Here is a 19,438-nt window from a genome sequence, read left to right as displayed (position 1 = left end):
CGTATAAAATTTCTCCATAAAGTGTTTTACAAAATTGGCAACAAAGGCACTCATCAAGATAATGAAACTTTCCTTAAGCAAATATATGAAATGTAATTAACTAAAAAATATGTCATACCGAAGTTTGGATTATAAGAAAAGTAAGAGTGAATTATTAATAAAATGTATGATAATTTATATTTCACTACAAAGCACAATGCTTAATGACGTTTATAATTTAATAAAAAGTAAAACTTCAAACAATAAGAACATGCAGACTATAGTTTCCAATTGACAGTGAAGATGTTTTTTATCAGCATACTAAGGGAATTTGAAGAAACCATTGCCTTGAAAGATGGAGTCGTACAAGAGGATGGATTCCAAGTGCCTGAAAATTGAAAAATAAAATGCAACGAATGTTAGTTATTCGAAATGTGTACATTAAAATAAACAAAATTCCCATTCTTATTCACTAGAAAAATATAGTTGATATGTTTAAAATTTGGAGTAATAAGAATAATAATCAAGTTAATTAAAAAAAAAAAAAACTAATGATAGATAAAAAAAACTATGGAAAAGAACTTGATTTCACGGTAGCAAGGGAAACCATTGTTTTTTTATAAGACCATCAAGTGTTGAACATCAATGATGTTATTGCTATTTTATTTCGTAATCATGCAAACTTTTCATTCAAATTTTGAAAAAAGGTTGTCCAGGACATAGTTTTATTATTACTTTTTAAAGTAAATAAACACTAAATGCATTCAACATTCAAACAAGCAAGAAATCATGATCTTGATTAGTTAACATGCATGTTTACACATTTAATTGCTCTTGCGCAATAAATCTTATGTCTTTGACATAATTAGTTTCAAAACTAACTAATTGAATTGTAAAGATTGGTTCAATATTTAACATACAAATTATACGTTAGTTTTATTTTAACTAATTAAATGTTGTAGAAATAATAAAAAAGATATATGATAATGCACATATAATATACAAAGAGAGCATAATTATATAATATTATAATGTTATTACCTGCTAATCTTTCTCGAGCTTAAGCACTCTAGCAAAGATTGCTATCTTGACATGAACATTGTCTTCTAAATTATTTAAGAAGTTGAAATATGCACGTTGCCATGAACGTTTCAATAAGAGTGAGCCAAATACCATCCAAAAGCTTATAATAAATCCAATTGCCATACTTATAAAAAAGTCATTATTGAACAACGAATATTCATCTTTATCTTTATGAACTTTAATATTTGGTTCTTGTGTTGACCCACCTTCAATACATAATTTCTCAAGTGGTGGTCCACAAAGATCAAGATTATCTTCATAAGTGGATGTACTAAAACTTTGTAATTGTGTACCTGTTGGGATTTCTCCAATTAGATGGTTATGTGATAGATCTAGCACACCAAGTCCATAAATTTGAGCAAGACTTGGAGGAATTGAACCAACAAGTAGGTTTCTTGACAAATCAAGAGAATCAAGTGATGTTAACTTTCCAATGTTTGAAGGAATTTTTCCAATCAAATTGTTTCTCGATAAATTCAATGAAATCAATCCACTTAATTTCTCTATTTCTATAGGAATTTCTTCTGAGAAATGATTACTTGAGAGATCAATGCTTTTTAAAAGTGACAAACCTTCATTCATAAAAATATGTTTTGAACCTTTCCATGTCAACCATGCATTTGAATCAAATGACATGCTATGGTTAAACCAATATGAATGACTTTCATAATATATGGAAGATGTTAATTTAACCATTGAAGTAAGGTTGTTTATGCATTTAGGAATTTTTCCAGATAAGTTGTTTATTGAGAGATCTAAGAGATGAAGGTTTCTTAGACAACAAACCTTAAATGGTAAACTCCCAAAGAATTGATTCTTTCTCAAACTTAAAAATTTCAAATCTTCTTTTGTTCCAATCCAATCAGGGATAGATCCTGATAATTTGTTTTCTGACATATCAACCATTATTAGCTTTGTGCAATTTCTTATGGACAAAGGGATTCCTTCTACTAAATTGTTGTTACTCAACAACAATGCTTCAAGATTAAGAAGCCATCCCACTGAAGTAGGAATTTTTCCTGAAAAGTTATTATGACTCAAATCTAAATAAATTAGTGAGCTCATTTGTCTCCAACAATCTGGGATATCTCCAGATAAATGATTATATGAAATGTCTAATTGGTTTTGAATTGAAATTGTACCATCTCCACATAAAAATGAAAGATGATTTGAAAATTTATTTTTTGATAAATCAAGAATTTGAGAATTCCGTAGAAACAGAGGAATAGAACCTTCAAATTGATTTGATCCAAGGAACATGAATGTAGAAACATATGTTGATGAAACATTTGGAATTGTACCTTGTAGATTATTGTTTGAAATATCCATTCTCATCACTTTTTGTAGAGGTAATTTAGCCCAAAACCATTCAGGAATAATATCTGATATTGTAGCATTTGAAATGTCAATATTAACAAATTTTTCTTGCGACTCCAACCATTTGGGAAATGTTGGACCTAGCTTGCAAGATCCCAATTCTATTGTTAACAATTGAAAAGGTGGGACCCAATTTTGGGTAAATGCCAAGCGCAATGAGTTGTGAGATAAGTCCAAGTGTTGTAACTTAGACATATTAGCAAAGTGGTAGTCAGTCAACACACCCTTTAAAGAATTTGAATTCATGTTGAGGCACTCCAATGTAGGTGGAAATTGAATCTCCTTAGGAATCTCTCCATTTATCTTATTCCGGTTAAGATATAATGTTTTCATAGATGTGAATATGGAGAAGTCGGGTAAGGTGCCATTGATTTGATTATAGCTTAGACTTAATTGTTCCAATGAATATCTAGCACATCCAGACAAGTGAGAAATTATCATCGGAAGCTCATCACTTAAGTTATTATCGGACATGTCCACGGAGAGTAATGAACATGCATCCCCAAATGATTTTGGAATTCCACCTTCTAATGAACTTGAGTGGATTGACAAACTCTCCAAAGTAGATGGTAACTTCACACCTTCCGGTATCCTTCCACTTAACCGATTTCTATCAAGAAATAGTGTTTTCAAAGAGGAGAATACCGAAATGTCAGTCAAAGTGCCAGTGATCTGATTATATCCCAGATTCAAATCTTGCAATGAGTGTTTAATGCAACCACTGGACAAATTACCAAGAATGTAGGGAAGGTGTCCAGGCAAATAGTTTTCAGCCATGTTTAGAGATTGTAAGGTGCATATATTTGTGAAAGATTTAAAATCCATGACCTTGAAATTATTATCAGAGAGGTCAAGATGCCTAAGCGAATTCTTGAGCGTGCCAAAATGACTTGATGTGGAACTTTCCAAGAGGTTACCATGAAGGTTAAGGTCAACAAGGTTGGAAGTGATGTTTGACACCCACTGGAATACCAATGGTGACGTTAAGGTGTTCCAACTAAGATCAAGGACAGAGAGGGAAGTAGAAGAATTGAACTTAGACGGTTTGGATGAGAGAATGAAATGATCGGAAAGGCTACCATCAACTAAACTTAGTTGTCTTAGTTTGGGTAGCTTGGCAATCACTTGCAGCCAATTATTAGAACGATCAAGAATCGATACACCTATCAAGGAAAAATGGGTTAAAAAAGGGAGATTTGAGAGCCACTGACCTCCATCTTCAATTTTTATACCTTCTCCTCCAAGATAGAGCTGTTCCAACTTGGTGAGATTTCCAAGTTCGGACGGTATATTTCCTTCAAAATTATAGCAGTTGAGACCAAGATGTTGTAATTGGGAGAGATTTCCAAGATAAGATGGTATATTTCCTTCAAGATAATTGTCCCCAAGATCAAGATGTTGCAACTGGGAGAGATTTTCAAACTCACGAGGAATTGAACCGTTCAGAAAATTCCAAGCAAGACTTAAGTATTTCAAACGAGAAAGAGAGCCTAACTGCCTTGGAATTTCTCCACCAAAATCACAAAACGACAGATCAAGGTATTTCAAGTTTTTGAGAGAACCAAGAAACTCTGGGATTCTTTGATATCGAAAATAATTGAAACTGAGGTTCAAATATTGTAATTGTGGCAACTCCATCAACGACTTGTGGATCTCTCCGCTCATATATTTATATTCATAATGGAAATATTCGTCAAGAAACCCACCGGGAAGGTGGAGGTCTATAATATGGGAGGTGAGGTTGGTGCAGCGAATCCCCTCCCATTGGCAGCAGTGAGGAGTGGTCCAAGAAGAGAGCATGCCGAAGTCATCAACAATGGCAGCCTTGAATTGAAGCAGTGCTTCCCTCTCCTTTGGAATGCATCTCATTTTCTGTTCACCATGAACAACCTGCGACACCACACACACCATAAACATCATCAATCTTAAACCAACTGGATTCTTCATTGTCGTTGTTGTGGGCGTTATCATCACACACAAAAATTGATAGATAAAATGCTGAGTTCTAAAACTGGATTGGTATTGGTGACTTGAGCACTGTCAATTGCCCAAATATATAATTTTAAAATTCTAGTTTTCTAATATATAAATTATATATCACCAAGTTGCTGATACTCAATTGGTATATTAAAAGCACAAAATTACGTTTTTAATATGAAAGTTTTAATTTTATTATTTTTATTTTAAGGTTTGGATAAACAAACACGTGTCTAATATTTAGAAATTGTCACATATATTTATTAAAAGAAGTAAAACATATAATTCAACTCATAAGAATTTTTTTATCTTTTATCTTTATTTTATGAGTTTAAAATTCTTAGTCTTCAAGACTAATATCATACCTTCTTATTATTATTATTATACCTATCCCGTCCAACAAATATATTATTTACCTTGTATTTGGATAAATGATTTGAATAGTTTCACAAAATTAAAATATCTAGTAATTAAATTATTTGTAATTGAATTATCTTAATTTTTTAAATAATTATTGGATGAAGTAAATGAAATATTTTACATTTCAATTTTATTGTTTGCATAAAGCAATTTAATTTCTAACTTATAGTAAATTCAACTCTACTTTTGAGTTTAACTTAACTTAGCTCGACCACAACTGGTTTGACCTAGGTCGATTCGAATTGATTTTACCTCACTCGATTCGAATTGATTCAACCCAAGTTAATTTGACTCAACCTACAACTAAGTTAGATTGGTTTAAACCTTATGTCAAGAATAACTCAATTCGACCTTCAGCCTGTGCCAACCTAGCTCAAACTTCAACCACAACCAACTCAACTCAAAACCATCTAATTTAGACCTTTGGTCTGGGTCGACTTGACTTGACCATTGGCCCGAACCGACTTGGCTCGACTTTTGACACGGACGACTAGGCTCGACCTTTAACCTAGATCAACTCGGTTCAGATCCATCTCGTCTCAAGGTCGATCCAACTTGATCTTTGACCAGAGTCGACTTGGTCTAGAGCCATCTTGTCACGGCCTTCAACCAAAGTCGACTCTGCTCGACCTTTGGCCTGGGTCGACTTTGCTTGGCCTTCAGTTTGGGCTAGTTCGGCTCAACTCGACCTTCGGCTTGGGCCGACTCGACTCGACTTTTTTGACTTGTGGACTTTTTTGTTCTGAGCAATGAACGATCCCACAAGTTGAGAAATTTCAAATTCTACTATTTTATTTATTTGAAATACCTTTTTAAAATTTCTTAATTTCAATTTTCTTTTAATTTTCTCATCAAAACATGTCAATTTCCTTGAAAGAATTTCAAATTCTCTAAATAAATGAATAACTCTCTTAAATTACTTCATCCAAACACACCATAAAGAGTTTGGCTGAACAAGGCTCAATTAACATTATTAGTCCTAAATTGGCTAAATAATATTAATAGATATATTTGTTAGTGTAGTTATCGTGTATTAACAGAATACATGGTCAAATATGGGTAGTTTGATTAATATCCTTTTATATATCAACAGAAATGGTTAACCTAGTCAAAAAATATATTATTATTATTATCATGTTGATTTATCATAAAAATGGTTAGTTTTTGGGGTTAAATATGTTTTTGGTCCCTTAATTTTTAATGAAAATTGCAATTAATCTCTCTTCAAAACGTTGACCCAATTTAGTTTTTCAACTTTAAAAATGTGTGACTTTAGTCCTTTTAAGCAAATTTTATTAAATTTATTTGACATTTTTCGACTAATATCAAAGCATAAATATATCAAATTGGTAAACAACTCAAATATTATCATGTTAGAAAAAAAGTCATGTAGTGTAATGTTTGAACTAAAAGCATCAATTGAGTTTTATATATGATTTTTAGTGTAATGTTTGAATAAAAAATTACAAACAACAAAACATCTTAAATAGTGAATTACTCAAATCATTAACAGAAATAAGAAAATCTAATACTATTTTATTTATCATGTACACTAAATAAAAAGAACATAAAAAGGATTGGAGCAAATCCCAATCCAGAAGCATCATCACGTCAAACAATAATTGTGGAAATTGTATAGCGGGATGATCCCGTATACCACTTTTTTCAAACAATAAATGTGGTATACACCTTTTTCAAACAAAAAATAAATGACTTTGAAAATTGTAATCTAATTACAGTAAACGGAACAGAATAGAACTTACGCGGAATCTTCCTTATAATTTTTAAGAATCAAAATAATATATTTTAAATTTTATATATTTAATATTATTGTACCTAATTCAATAAAAATAATATATAATTTAATATATTTATAACTATCAAATAAATTACATATATATAAAAAAGAATGTTTATTATTTTTTTTACATTTTTGAATTTATGATAATTAAATCATAATTAAATTTTTCATTTAACTTTTTTCAATGTAAATAACCAAATTATTTATAAAATATTCATCTTTCATCTTATTAACGTCCATTTGATTCAAAAAAGTTTTCATAAACTTTCATTTCATTATTATGCGATGAGTAATCATATTATCATGTTTTCATCTTCACCCACAGTCTTTTTATCAATTTTAAAAAATAAATTTATTCTTTCATTTTTCATCAATATACCTATTAAAAAAAGTTGAAGACTAAAAAATAATTTATCATAATCTAATAAAAAGTTAAGAGACATAATTACTAAAAGAACTATGATAATCAAGTTATAATTAAAAATAGACTATGAAAAATCACATAGTATATTGTTTCTTCTTCTATATTAATAAAAAATGAATATACAAAAAGATCATGAGATAAAAAATAGTGCTAAATGTTAAACAAATATTTTACTATCAACTAAGACAAGAGAAAGTTATCTTATTTATTTATTTAATAATAAAAGAGAAAATATGAAAAAATCGGATAAAAATGCTGAACTTATGTCTAACTTCTTTTTAGTAACAAAAGAAAATAAATAAACATGAGAAAAGAATACAACATATGAAAAACTCAAAAGACAATGAGAGAGAAAATAAAAAATATCTTAATAAATTTATTTCTTATATATTTGATTTTATGTCTTATTATCTATTGTTATACTTTATAAAATAAACAAAAAATACTTAATTTAATTTTTATTAATTTTGAATATACTATTATTTAATTTAAAAAAATTAAAAATTTATATAATTTAAAAAAATTAAATATAAAATAATGAAAAAAAATAAATAAAAAAAATTGGGGGAGGGGGCCGTAGCCCCGTCTGCCCCTTCCAACCTCCCACTTGGAACACTATTTTATGTGAACATTATATTTTATTTGGATTGTATCATGTAAGTAAACAAAGAAAAAAAAAGCTAGAAAAGACTTGCATCAATCCCATTCCAGACGTGGAAATGTTTGTGAAGTGCATTGGCCTCTTCTGTCACATTCCACGATAGAAACAAGAAGACTTGGAAAAGACGTGTAAATTGTACAGTTCAATGGTCCCTTTAATACCAAATTTTCCGAACAAAAACAAAAATACTTTCAAAATTGTGTCCTCTCGTCATCCAAATAGAACAACGTATACGATAAGTTTCAAACTCAAACCACAATAAAACAGATTTACATCATTTTTGCCTAATGCTTTTCTTTTTCCAATTTCTGTCGCACTTGTTATAGGCGTTAATTTATTTATATTAGTTTTTCAAAACAGATTCTAAAAATAGTGTTTACTAACTTGGTTTTAATCTATAATTAAATTGAAAATTAAATTTTTGATTAACATTGACGTTAAATCAAATATATTTTTAACATTAATTTAATTTGTATGAGTTTAACTAACACCAGTGATAGTAATTTAAAAAAAAAAATTGTACAACGGCTTCATCTTCAGAAAAATAAAATACAATAAAAAAAAGTTGTAGTGAATAAGAAAGATGATTAAATAAAGGAGATGAACAAAAAAGTATGAATGAATTGGACGAGGAAAATATGTGTGAAAAATACACAAATATTTATTTATTGAATATTTTAAAAATAATTATTTATATTTTATTTATTTTCTTAAAAATTAATCTATATGCTTTTAAAGGCGATAGTGACAAACTTAAGGATTGTTTTCATCTTCAAAGATATTTTTCCTTTTACCAATTAAAACAAATAAATCTATTATTTTATTTTTCATCAATAATAACTATTTAAAAAAAAAGAATAAAAAATAATTTATTAAAATCTAATAAAAATTGAGAGACGTAATTATTAAAAAAATATGATAAAAGTCACTTGTAAGAAATGATTATGAAAAAACATATAGTACCTAACTTTTCTTTTTATATTTATAAAAAAGTAAATATACAAAAAAATCATAAGATGAAAAAAAAATATCAAACTAATATTTGTCTATCAAGAGAAATGAAAAAATTACCTTTTTTTTTTATTTTAAAAGAGAATGAATGAGAACTCAGAGTAAGAGAATGAATTTATGTCTATCTTTCTATTTATTTTTTTAAAACAAAGAAGAGATGTAAGAATAATAAATGAATAATACAATACGTGAAAAATGTCAGATGAAAAAAACAGAAAAATATCTCAATAAATTTTATTATTGTTTAATTTTTAATTTTATTATTTATTAATATTAAATATTATATTTTATAAAAAATAAAACAATTTAAAAAATATAAAATATTTAAAATATTTAAAAAAAAAGTAAAAAAATCTTGGGGGCCCTGCCCCTCGGACCTTCTAAGGTCTGCCACTGGTTTCAAAACAAAATTATCTTACGAAGTGCATTGGCATCTTCTGTGACATTCCACGAAAGAAACAAAAAGACTTGGCAAAGACGTGTAAATTGTACAGTTGAATGGTCCCTTATACCAAATTTTCCGAACAAAACAAAAAAGACTTTCAAAATTATGTCATCTCATTATCGAATAGAACCACGTATACGATACATTTCATATTCAAACTACAATAAAACAAAAATAGATTTGGCATCAATGTTTTCTTAATGCTTTTTTTTGTCGAATTTATGTCGTACTTGTTATAGGCGTTAATTTATTTTATATTATTTTTTCGAAAACAGATTCTAAATAGTGTTGATTAAGTTGGTGTTAATTTGTCACTAAATTTAAAATTAAAATTTTAATTAAAAAAAGTTTAGTATTGGCTTAACCAACTTTAATATGTTTCTATTTTAAAATTTATTAAATTTAACATTGATATTAAATAAAATATATTTTTAGTATTAATTTAATTTGCATAAGTTTAGTTTGACACCAGTGATAGTAATTTAAAAGTTTTTCTGTATAACACCTTCCTCTCCAGAAAAATAAAATACAATTGGAAAAAAAAATGGTACTGGATGAAGGAAATGAATGAGGAGGAAAATATAAATGAAAGAGATATGTATGGACTAAAGAGATGAGTAAATGAAGCACATAAATGTCAGAAGATTTATGATAATTCATCTATGATATATTCTGTGGTCACTTATATCCTTTGTTAAACTTTTACCTATTTATTTGTATGGACCCATTTCTTTGGTGGCTGTGTATACAATATAATAGCTAAAATATTTCATTACAAGCACAACGCTTAATAAAGTTCGTAATTTAATGAAAAGTAAAACTTCAAACAATCAAAGGATGCACACTACTTTCCCAATTCACAGTGAAGATGTTTTTATGAGCAGTAAGGGAATTTGAAGAAACCATTGCCTTCTCCAATCATTAACAAAATGTTGGAGTCACCAAAGAGAATCCTTCTTCAAGGGCCTGAAAAATGAAAAATAAAATACAATGTTACTTCTCTTAAATGTGTATATTAAAATACATAAAATTCTTATTGTTATTCACTAAAATTTATATAGTTAATATATTTAAAATTTTGAAGTCATAAGGATAATAATGACAAGTTTATTTCAAAAAAGGAAAACTAATGATAGATAAAAAAGATCTCATAAGTTTTACTCGGAAAAACAAAACTTGTAAACTTTCCATCCAAATTTGCAAAAGGTTGTCCAGGATAGAGTTTTATTGAAAAAAAAAAAAAAAAACCAAGTAAATAAGCACTTAATCAGCATCCAAACGAGAAAGAAGTTACGATCTTCATTAATGAACATCTTATATTTACACATTTAAGTTTTATTGAGCAATAAATGTTAAGTCTTTGACATAATTGTTTCAAAAGCAACTATTTGTATTTCAAAAAATTATTTCAATATTTAATATAGATTATGATATTTTGACCCACTTTTGACCTACCATTTTAATCACCCTTCAATTATCTATTTTGATTTTTTTTAGTGGAGTAATGTGATAATCTAAGAGTAATTGAAGTAGTGAGTAAAAAGTGTGTCAAAATATCATTATCCATTTAATATAATGATTTTTTGTTATTGGTGAAATTTGTAAAAGAAATAAAAAAAAACATGATAAAGGAGAATAAAACGAGAAAAGTAAACAAATTATGTAAGGAAAATAATATATTGATCAATTAAATTTTACTCACCTTAAATACTTTTTCTGAGAATGGCTACTTTGACAAGAATATTATCGGTTAACTTATTCAAGAAGTTGAAATAAGAATGTCGCCAAGAACGCTTGAATAAGATTGAGCCAAATACCGTCCAGAAACTTAGAGCAAATCCAATTGCCATACTTATGAAAAAATCGTTATTAAAAAAAGAATATTCATCTTTATAAACTTTAACATTTGGTCCTTGTGTTAGCTTCCCATCAATACACAGTCTTTCAAGTGGCGGTCCACAAAGATCGAGATTATTTTCATAGCTAGATTTATTGAAACTCTGTAGTTGTGTACCAGTAGGAATTTTTCCACTTAAATGGTTATGAGACAAATCTAGCACACAAAGTCCGTAAAGTTGAGCAAGACTTGGAGGAATTGAACCTACAAGCCAATTTCTTGACAAATCCAGAGAATTGAGTGATGCTAACTTTCCTATGTTTGAAGGAATTTTTCCAATCAAATTGTTTCTTGATAAGTTCAATGAGATCAATCCCGATAATTTTTCTATTTCTACAGGAATTTCTCCTGAGAAGTGATTGCTTGAAAGATCAATGAGTTTCAAAAGTGACAAACCTTTATTCATAAACATTTGTTCTAAACCTTTCCATGTCAACAATGCACTCAAATCATATGTCATGCTGGTATCAAAAACACCAATCTTGAAAAAATATGAATGATATCCATAATCTATTGAAGATGGCGTTTGAGTCATTGAAGTAAGGTCTTTTATGCATTTAGGAATTTTTCCAGATAAGTTGTTTATTGAGAGATCCAAGACTTGAATGCTTCTTAGGCAACAAACCTCTAAAGGTAAACTCCCAAAGAATTGATTCTTTCCCAAACTTAATATTTGCAATTCTTCTTTTGTCCCAATCCAATCAGGTATAGATCCTGATAATTTGTTCTCTGACATATCAAGCATTACTAGTTCTGTACAATTCCTCAAAGAGAAAGGGATTCCTTCACTACAAGAATGTTTGCTTTTAGCGTCCGAAAAATGGCGTCGGATGATGTTTGGACGCATAAAGCGTCGGCTTAACCCACGCAACATCGACTCTAATAATAAAAAATATTTAAAAACAAAATTATCAATTCCCATCCGCTTTAATCAAATGAAAAATATTATTAATTATACGTATCGTCGGTTTAGCCGACGCAAAAAATTGATATCGTTGGTGGATATTTAAAATGCAATTGTTTGCGTCGGATGGCCCACGCATATCCTTCAGAAATTAATAAAATAATTTTTTATTAGGTTAACTTTTCCCTCTTTATCTTCCCGTTTTCATTTTTTCACTTTTCCCTTTCACTTCCCGTTTTCATTTTCACTTCCCCCCTCTGCTTTCACTTTTCCCCCTTTTCATTTTCACCGTTCAGTTCTCATTTTGACTGCCATTGCTTTTGCGCGCGAGTGAGTATTCTGCTGAACGAACCCAAAGAGTGAGTTGCACTAGAACAGCCCACGAGCACAGCTTCTCCGACGAGGTTCCTTCTTCTCCGGCAAGCGGCGAGCTCAACTCTGGGAGCTTCTTTCTGTGCGGAAAAGAGGGAAACTGCAAACAGTGTTTCAAAGGAGCTCATTCCAACCCCTTTCTCTAAGAACAGTGGAACTTGGACGTTGTAAGGGTTTAGGTTTGCCCTGATTCATTGAAATTCCTTTTACTGCATTTAGTTCATTAGCTGAATAATTTTTTGGTTTAAGATTATTAAGTGGAGGGGAAGGACTTTTGGAGCTGAAATGGTGAAGTTAAGGTGCGTGTTGCTGCGACTGAAGGTGGTCCTGACTGTTGGGGTGAACTAAACACTTGGAGTGGAGGTCAAAATTGTGTTGGCAGCTACACAAGGTCAGTTTTTTTTTTCTCGCGTGACTGATTTTTTGTTTGATGGGTTAGATTGTCTTTCTTTTCCTTGTATGCTGGATTTTGTAGAAGAGTTGGAATCTTGTGTTAGTGGGTTCTGTTTTAGCTTCCCAGCAAATATGTAATTGATGTGCAATGTTAATGTTTGTGTGGGATACATATATTTTGCTCTTCTGTTTTTGCATCCTTTTAGACGGGTTGGGCCAAATTGTTTATGCAGTGTGGGGAAATCAATTATGCAGGTTTTTATTCTCTTTGAGGGGTTCTACCTAATGACAGTTGTAGGTGGTAAATATGCCAGAAACACCAGTGTGCCATTCACAATTTCGGTGTTGTGCGAATGATGGTGTGATTTTCTTTTCTCTGTAATATCGAATATGTCTTTCTTTTCCCAAAAGCTTTTTCAAAATTTATATATAGGTATGTATATACATTTCACATGGGTATTCCATTTGGTACAGTAACTTAATTTACTTGCAACATTCACACATGTGGCATCTTTTTACAGTTTTAGGAATGGTGCACGCATGTGATATCAGCTTTATTAGTTTCTTTAATAAATCCATTGAATTTGATATGTATATTTCACCTAAAACTTCAAAAGCATATTTCAGTGTGGTATTTTGATGATGTGTGATTTTTTTTTCTTTTACAAATGGGGAGAACTTCCGTTATTATAAAGTCACAATGTACTTAGATTTTGTGTTTGTAATTTTAGTTCTAAATTAATGAAATGATAACCTAGATTGCTAGAACGCTGGATTGTTTGAAATGCATCTCCATGTAGGTTTTGACAGTGGATTCTGGTATTCTGGTAGTGGGTTCTGGAAATGGATGTGCGTATGGAATGTAACTAAAAACAGAAATTTCATTTCAAATTTAGCAGGTATTTGCGTCGGCCAAACCCACGCTAGGCCGACGCCAACTATTCAAATGTCAATTGTTTGCGTCGGTCTAACCCACGCACAACCCCAACTTTCAGATTTTCAATTCAATCATGCGTGGGCTTAGCCTACGCACATAAAGCTATTTCAATTTTTCGTGGGCTTAACCCACGCAAAGCCCACGCAAAACTGAGAAGATACGTTGAATTATCCACATTTACGTCGTCCTGACCGACGAAAGTTTTTTTAAAACTTTTCACTTTTTCTAATGTTCGTGGGTTTGACCCACGCTTAAGAAATTCTTATTATATTCTTTATTGGTTTTCGTCGGTTAAGCCGACGATATATACGCGGCAAAAGTTCGTCCCAGTTTGGCCGACGCAAACAAGCTTTGCATCGAGGAAATGGGCGTGGTCATTTTCCCGTCGCTGGACCGACGCCTTTATCTTGTTTTCGTCGGTTTTATATTGGTGGCGTCGGTTTTTGGCCGACGAAAAAAGAGTGAATTCTTGTAGTGCTTCTACTAAATTGTTGTTTCTCAAGAACAATGCTTGAAGAACAAGAAGTGATCCCATTGACATAGGAATCTTTCCTGAAAAGTTGTTTTGACTCAAATCCAAATAAACTAGTTTGTTCAATTGCCTCCAACAATCTGGGATATGCCCAAATAACTTATTGTATGAAAGGTCTAAATAGAACAAAGTTTGAATGGTGTCATCTCTACATAAAAAAGAAAGAGGATATGAGAATTTATTTTTTGATAAATCAACAATTTTTGAATTCCCTAGAAATTGAGGAATAGAACCTTCAAATTGATTTGATTCAAGGGACATGGAATCAGAAAGATGAGTTAGTGGAAAATTTGAAATTATACCTCGTAGATTGTTGTATGAGATATTCATCGTCATTACTTGTTGCAGTGGTAATTTAGTCCAAAACCATTTGGGAACAATATCTGATATTGCAGCTTTTGAAATATCAATATAAAAATATTTGTTTTGTGTTTGCAACCATTTCAGAAATGCTGGACCTAAGTTGCAAGATCTCAACTTTATGGTGAACAATTGAAAAGGTGGAACCCAATTTTGGGTAAATGTCAAGGCCAATGAATTATCAAATAAATCCAATACATGTAATTTAGACATGTTAGTGAAATTGTAATCACTAAGCACACCTTTTAAAGAATTTGAATGCACGTCGAGTTCCTCCAATTGGTGTGGAAATTGAATATCCTTATGAATCTCTCCATTTAGCTTATTTTCAGAAAGATATAATACTTTTAAAGATGTAAATGTTGAGAAGTCAGGTAGTGTACCAGTGATTTTATTCATATGTAGATATAATTCTTGCAATGAATATCTAGCACATCCTGACAAGTGAGAAATTATGGTTGGAAGCTCAACATTCAAGTTATTAGCACTCATGTCGAATGAGTGCAAAGCACATGCATTCCCAAAAGATTTTGGAATTCCACCTTTAAAGAAATTTTCACTAATTGACAAATCCTCCAAAGTAGATGGTAACTTCACACCTTCAGGTATCCTTCCACTTAACCGATTTATCTGAAGAAACAATGTTTTCAAAGAGGAGAATACTGAAATGTCAGACAAAGTGCCAACGATGTGATTTAATGACAGGTCCAATTCTTGCAACGAGTGTCTAACGCAACCACTAGACAAATTACTAAGAATGGATGGAAGGTCTTCTGTGAACTTGTTTGAAGACAAGTATAAAGAATGTAAGGTGCATATATTTGTAAAAGATTTCAAATCTTTGGCCTTGAAATTATTAGAGGAGAGGTCAAGACGCCTAAGCGAATTCTTGACCATACCAAAATCACTTGATGTAAAACCCTCCAAGTGGTTAGCACTAAGGTCAAGCTCAACAAGGTTGGAAGTGATGTTTGACACCCACTGCAATACCATTGGTGACGTGAAGGTGTTCTGAGAAAGATCAAGGACAGAGAGGGAAGTAGAGAAATTGAACTTAGAAAGCTTGGATAAGAGAATGAAATGATCGGAAAGGCTACAACCAACTAAACTCAGTTCTCTTAGTTCGGGTAGCTTCGCAATCACTTTTAACCAACTATAAGAACGATCAAGATTTGATACAGATACCAAGGAAAAATGGGTTAAAGAAAGGAGATTTGAGAGCCACTGACCTCCATCTTCAATTTTTATACCTCCTCCAAGATATCCTCCAAGATAGAGCTGTTCCAACTTGGTGAGATTTCCAAGTTGGGACGGTATATTTCCTTCAAAATAATAGCAACTGAGACGAAGATGTTGCAATTGGGAGAGATTTCCAAGAAAAGATGGTATATTTGCTTCAAGAAAATTGTGCCAAAGATCAAGATGCTGCAACTTGGAGAGATTTCCAAACTGACCCGGGATTGAACCGTTCAGAGAATTCGAAGCAAGATTTAAGTATTTCAAATTAGAAAGAGAGCCTAACTGCCTTGGAATTTCTCCGCCAAAACCACATGACGACAGATCAAGGTATTTCAAGTATCTGAACGAACCAAAAAACTCCGGAATTTTCTTGTAACCAAAATAATTGGAACTGAGATTCACATACTGTAACTGTGGCAACTCCATTAACGACTGATGGATCTCTCCGCTTATATAACCTGTCTGAATAAAATTTGGATATTCACCAGGAAGATGGAGGCTTAGGATATGGGCGGTGAGGTTGCTGCACCGAATTCCCTGCCACAGGCAGCAGTCGGGAGTGTAAGCAAATAGAATATAGAATATATTGGTGCAGGAACTCGATGCCTATTTCATTAAACTCAGGCTATTATATAGCCAAAACCAAAAACAAATAATGCATAATAGACTGCACACGTCTGCACACGTCTGCACACGTTGTGCCTACAAAATAGGAAATATCCCTACAGACCAGGGATTTATTAAACTGATATAACAAATAATAAAAACCGTTTCATTCCCTCCCTTAAACTGACTGCAATATGCAGTTAGTTTATTTCAGCAAGATCAATCATTCCCATATTCTTCCTATGCTTCTCAAAAGCTTCAAATTTCAAGGCTTTAGTCATTAGGTCTGCAACTTGTTCCTGACTTTCACAGTACACCATCTCAACTTCTTTGTCTTTCACAAGATCCCGCAAGAAATGGAACCGCACTCTAATATGCTTGCTTCTTCCATGCATAACAGGATTTTTTGAGAGTTTAATGGTTGAACTATTATCACACATAATTCTGGTGCTGTTTTGAGAATTAGTTAAAAATCTCAATACCCTTTTCATCCATATAGCTTGGCAGGCACAACCTGCAGCAGCCACAAATTCTGCCTCTGTGCTTGAAAGAGTAACAATTGGTTGCTTCTTTGACATCCATGATATAGCTCCTGAACTAAATAAGAATACATATCCAGATGTACTCTTTGAATCATCCTCATCACCTGCATAATCAGAATCTGTGAAAGCGAGTAGATTTGCCTCCTCTCCTTTCCTGTAGAATATTCCATAGCTGGTAGTCCCTTTTAGGTAGCGCAGAATTCTTTTTGCTGCTTGCAGATGTAATTCAGTTGGTCTGGACATGTACCTACTAATTAAGCTTACACTGAACATAATATCTGGTCTTGTAGCCGTTAGGTACATTAAGCTACCCACAATTTGTTTAAAGTTGATATCATCCACAAGCATACCGTTAACATCTTTGTTAACCTTGCTGCCTGACAATTGGACTCTTCACAGGTTTGCTTTCAAACATTGCAAACCTTTTCAGGACGTCATTGGTATATTTTTGCTGACACAAAAAGATTCCTTCTGGTTTTTGTAAGACTTCAATTCCAAGGAAAAACCTCATTTTCCCTAAATCTGTCATATCAAAAGCATGTGTCATACACTTCTTAAAATTAGTCATCATACTCACATCATTACCGGTATAAATCAAGTCATCAACGTAGATGCTGACAATTAAGAAATTCTTCTCAACGCCCTTTTTGATAAATAAGGTTTGCTCACTCGGGCATTTTTGAAATCCATTCTGCAAGAAGTGTGCTTCTATACGGCTAAACCAAGCTCTTGGTGCTTGTTTTAGACCGTACAAAGCTTTGTGTAGTTTGTAAACCATGTGCTCCCTTCCCCTTTTCACATATCCCTTTGGTTGATCTACATAAACCTCTTCATTCAACTCTCCATACAAGAAGGCAGATTTAACATCTAGTTGAAAGATGTCCCACCCTTTGCATGCAGCAAGAGCCACAATCAATCTTACCGTGTCCATCCGTGCAACCGGTGCAAATACTTCAGAGAAATCAATTCCATGTTGTTGTGAATAGCCTTTGACTACTAACCTTGCTTTGTATTTATCAACTTCACCCATTTCATTTAGCTTTGTTTTGTAAATCCACTTCACTCCAATTGTTCTTGCTCCAACCGGTAGATCCGTTAGCTCCCAAGTGTGATTCTTTTCAATTGATTGCATTTCACTGTCCATGGCTTTCCTCCATTTTTCATGTTTGATTGCTTCTTCAAACTGAACCGGATCATCATTGATGACATTTTGGACCATGTAGGCAGTTGCCTCTTCTCCTTCTTCTTCTTCACTTAAACCTGCGCCACTGACATAATCTTGCATCCAAGTTGGTTGTAGTCGCTCTCTTCTTGGAACTGCACTGGTTTCACCAACTTCTTCAAGTTCTGTGTTGTCTTCAAGTGTATTGTCTTCAAGTTGAATTCCATCATTGTGTTGTTGTTGTTCACCGTCGTCACTATGGAGTTCATCATCACTCCACACCAATTCAGTTTCAAGTTGCTCTTTATAATTTGTACCCCAATCCCATCCTTTTTCTTCTTCAAATAGGACATCTTTGCTAACTACAATTCTTTTGACTTTGGGATCAAATAAGCGGTAACCTTTGGATTCATCACTAACACCTAGCATGATACAAGGGAAACTTTTATCATCAAGTTTACCTCGTTTTGCATCTGGTATGTGAACGTGAGCTAGGCATCCCCAAATCCGAAGGTGTTTGATAGAAGGTTTGATCCCACTCCAAGCTTCTTGTGGTGTGACATATTTTACTGCATGTGTGGGACAACGATTCAGCAAATAGAATGCCCAATTAACTGCTTCAGGCCAAAAGGTTTTAGGAACCCTCCTTGCGGACAACATACATCGTACCATATTCATAACGGTTCTATTTTTGCGTTCCGCTACTCCGTTTTGTTGTGGCGTGTACGCTGTGGTAAGCTGCCGTTTGATACCATTTTCATCACAAAATGATCTGAAAGCAAGAGAATTAAACTCCCCCCCTCTATCTGTTCGGAGACACTTGATGAGCGCCCCGGTCTCCTTTTCAACCATGTTTTTATATAACTTGAAATAGTCCAAAGCTTCAGATTTCTCAGACAGTAAATACACCCAACCCTTACGACTATAGTCATCAATAAGGCTGAAGAAATACCTCTTTCCACTGTTAGAGATGGGTTCTATGGGTCCACAGATGTCTGCATGTATGAGCTCTAAGATGGTGCTTGCATGCCATTTGCTTGTTTTAGGAATCGAAGTGCGATGTTGTTTGCCAGTGAAACAATCAGAACATACAATACCCGTGGAGTCAAGTGTGGGTAGACCAAGCACCATATTATGTGTTTGTAGGGTCTTCAAGCCTTTGTAGTGTAGATGTCCAAACCTTTGATGCCAGAGGTTAGTGGTATCAGCAGTAGTATGCAGGCAATCATCAATGGAAGATGGTGTGGTGCAACCTTCATCAAATAGAATGAACATGCGATTTGAGGTCATGGTTGTTTGAACAATCAGACCTTTGG

General features: G+C 32.5%; 2 protein-coding genes across 4 annotated transcripts; both read right to left on the bottom strand.

The window, feature by feature from the left end:
* Window positions 1-136: 136 nt before the first annotated feature.
* LOC114181195 (receptor-like protein EIX2) lies at window positions 137-4,478 on the bottom strand. Of its 3 annotated transcripts, XM_028067571.1 has the most exons (3): window positions 2,364-4,478; window positions 1,021-1,355; window positions 153-367 (listed from the first exon to the last, which is right to left on the bottom strand). In XM_028067571.1, the coding sequence occupies exons 1-2, from the start codon at window positions 4,408-4,410 to the stop codon at window positions 1,024-1,026; spliced, it is 2,379 nt and encodes a 792-aa protein (XP_027923372.1). In that variant the 5' UTR covers window positions 4,411-4,478; the 3' UTR covers window positions 153-367; window positions 1,021-1,023. The 3 variants fall into 3 exon arrangements, with proteins under 3 accessions (XP_027923373.1, XP_027923370.1, XP_027923372.1); XM_028067572.1 differs by lacking the exon at window positions 1,021-1,355 and having other exon boundaries at window positions 137-367; XM_028067569.1 differs by having other exon boundaries at window positions 149-367; window positions 1,021-4,478.
* A 5,568-nt stretch (window positions 4,479-10,046) lies between these two features.
* LOC114182679 (receptor-like protein 31) lies at window positions 10,047-16,367 on the bottom strand. The gene is made up of 2 exons (XM_028069597.1): window positions 15,803-16,367; window positions 10,047-10,144 (listed from the first exon to the last, which is right to left on the bottom strand). Exons 1-2 carry the CDS (start codon window positions 16,236-16,238, stop codon window positions 10,137-10,139), a joined length of 444 nt encoding a protein of 147 aa, XP_027925398.1. The 5' UTR covers window positions 16,239-16,367; the 3' UTR covers window positions 10,047-10,136.
* Between the last annotated feature and the right edge of the window lie 3,071 nt (window positions 16,368-19,438).

This window comes from Vigna unguiculata, chromosome 4 (genome assembly GCF_004118075.2).
Source record: "Vigna unguiculata cultivar IT97K-499-35 chromosome 4, ASM411807v1, whole genome shotgun sequence".
In the NCBI taxonomy this organism is placed as follows: Eukaryota; Viridiplantae; Streptophyta; class Magnoliopsida; order Fabales; family Fabaceae; genus Vigna; species Vigna unguiculata.
The sequence above is the reverse complement of the archived record's forward strand: the minus strand, read 5'-3'. Positions and strand labels throughout refer to the sequence as shown.

Bases quoted from the DNA above. Each gene is read 5' to 3' on its own strand.
- LOC114181195 (XM_028067569.1), bottom strand. From the start codon at position 4,410: ATGATAACGCCCACAACAACGACAATGAAGAATCCAGTTGGTTTAAGA.
- LOC114182679 (XM_028069597.1), bottom strand. From the start codon at position 16,238: ATGGAGTTGCCACAGTTACAGTATGTGAATCTCAGTTCCAATTATTTT.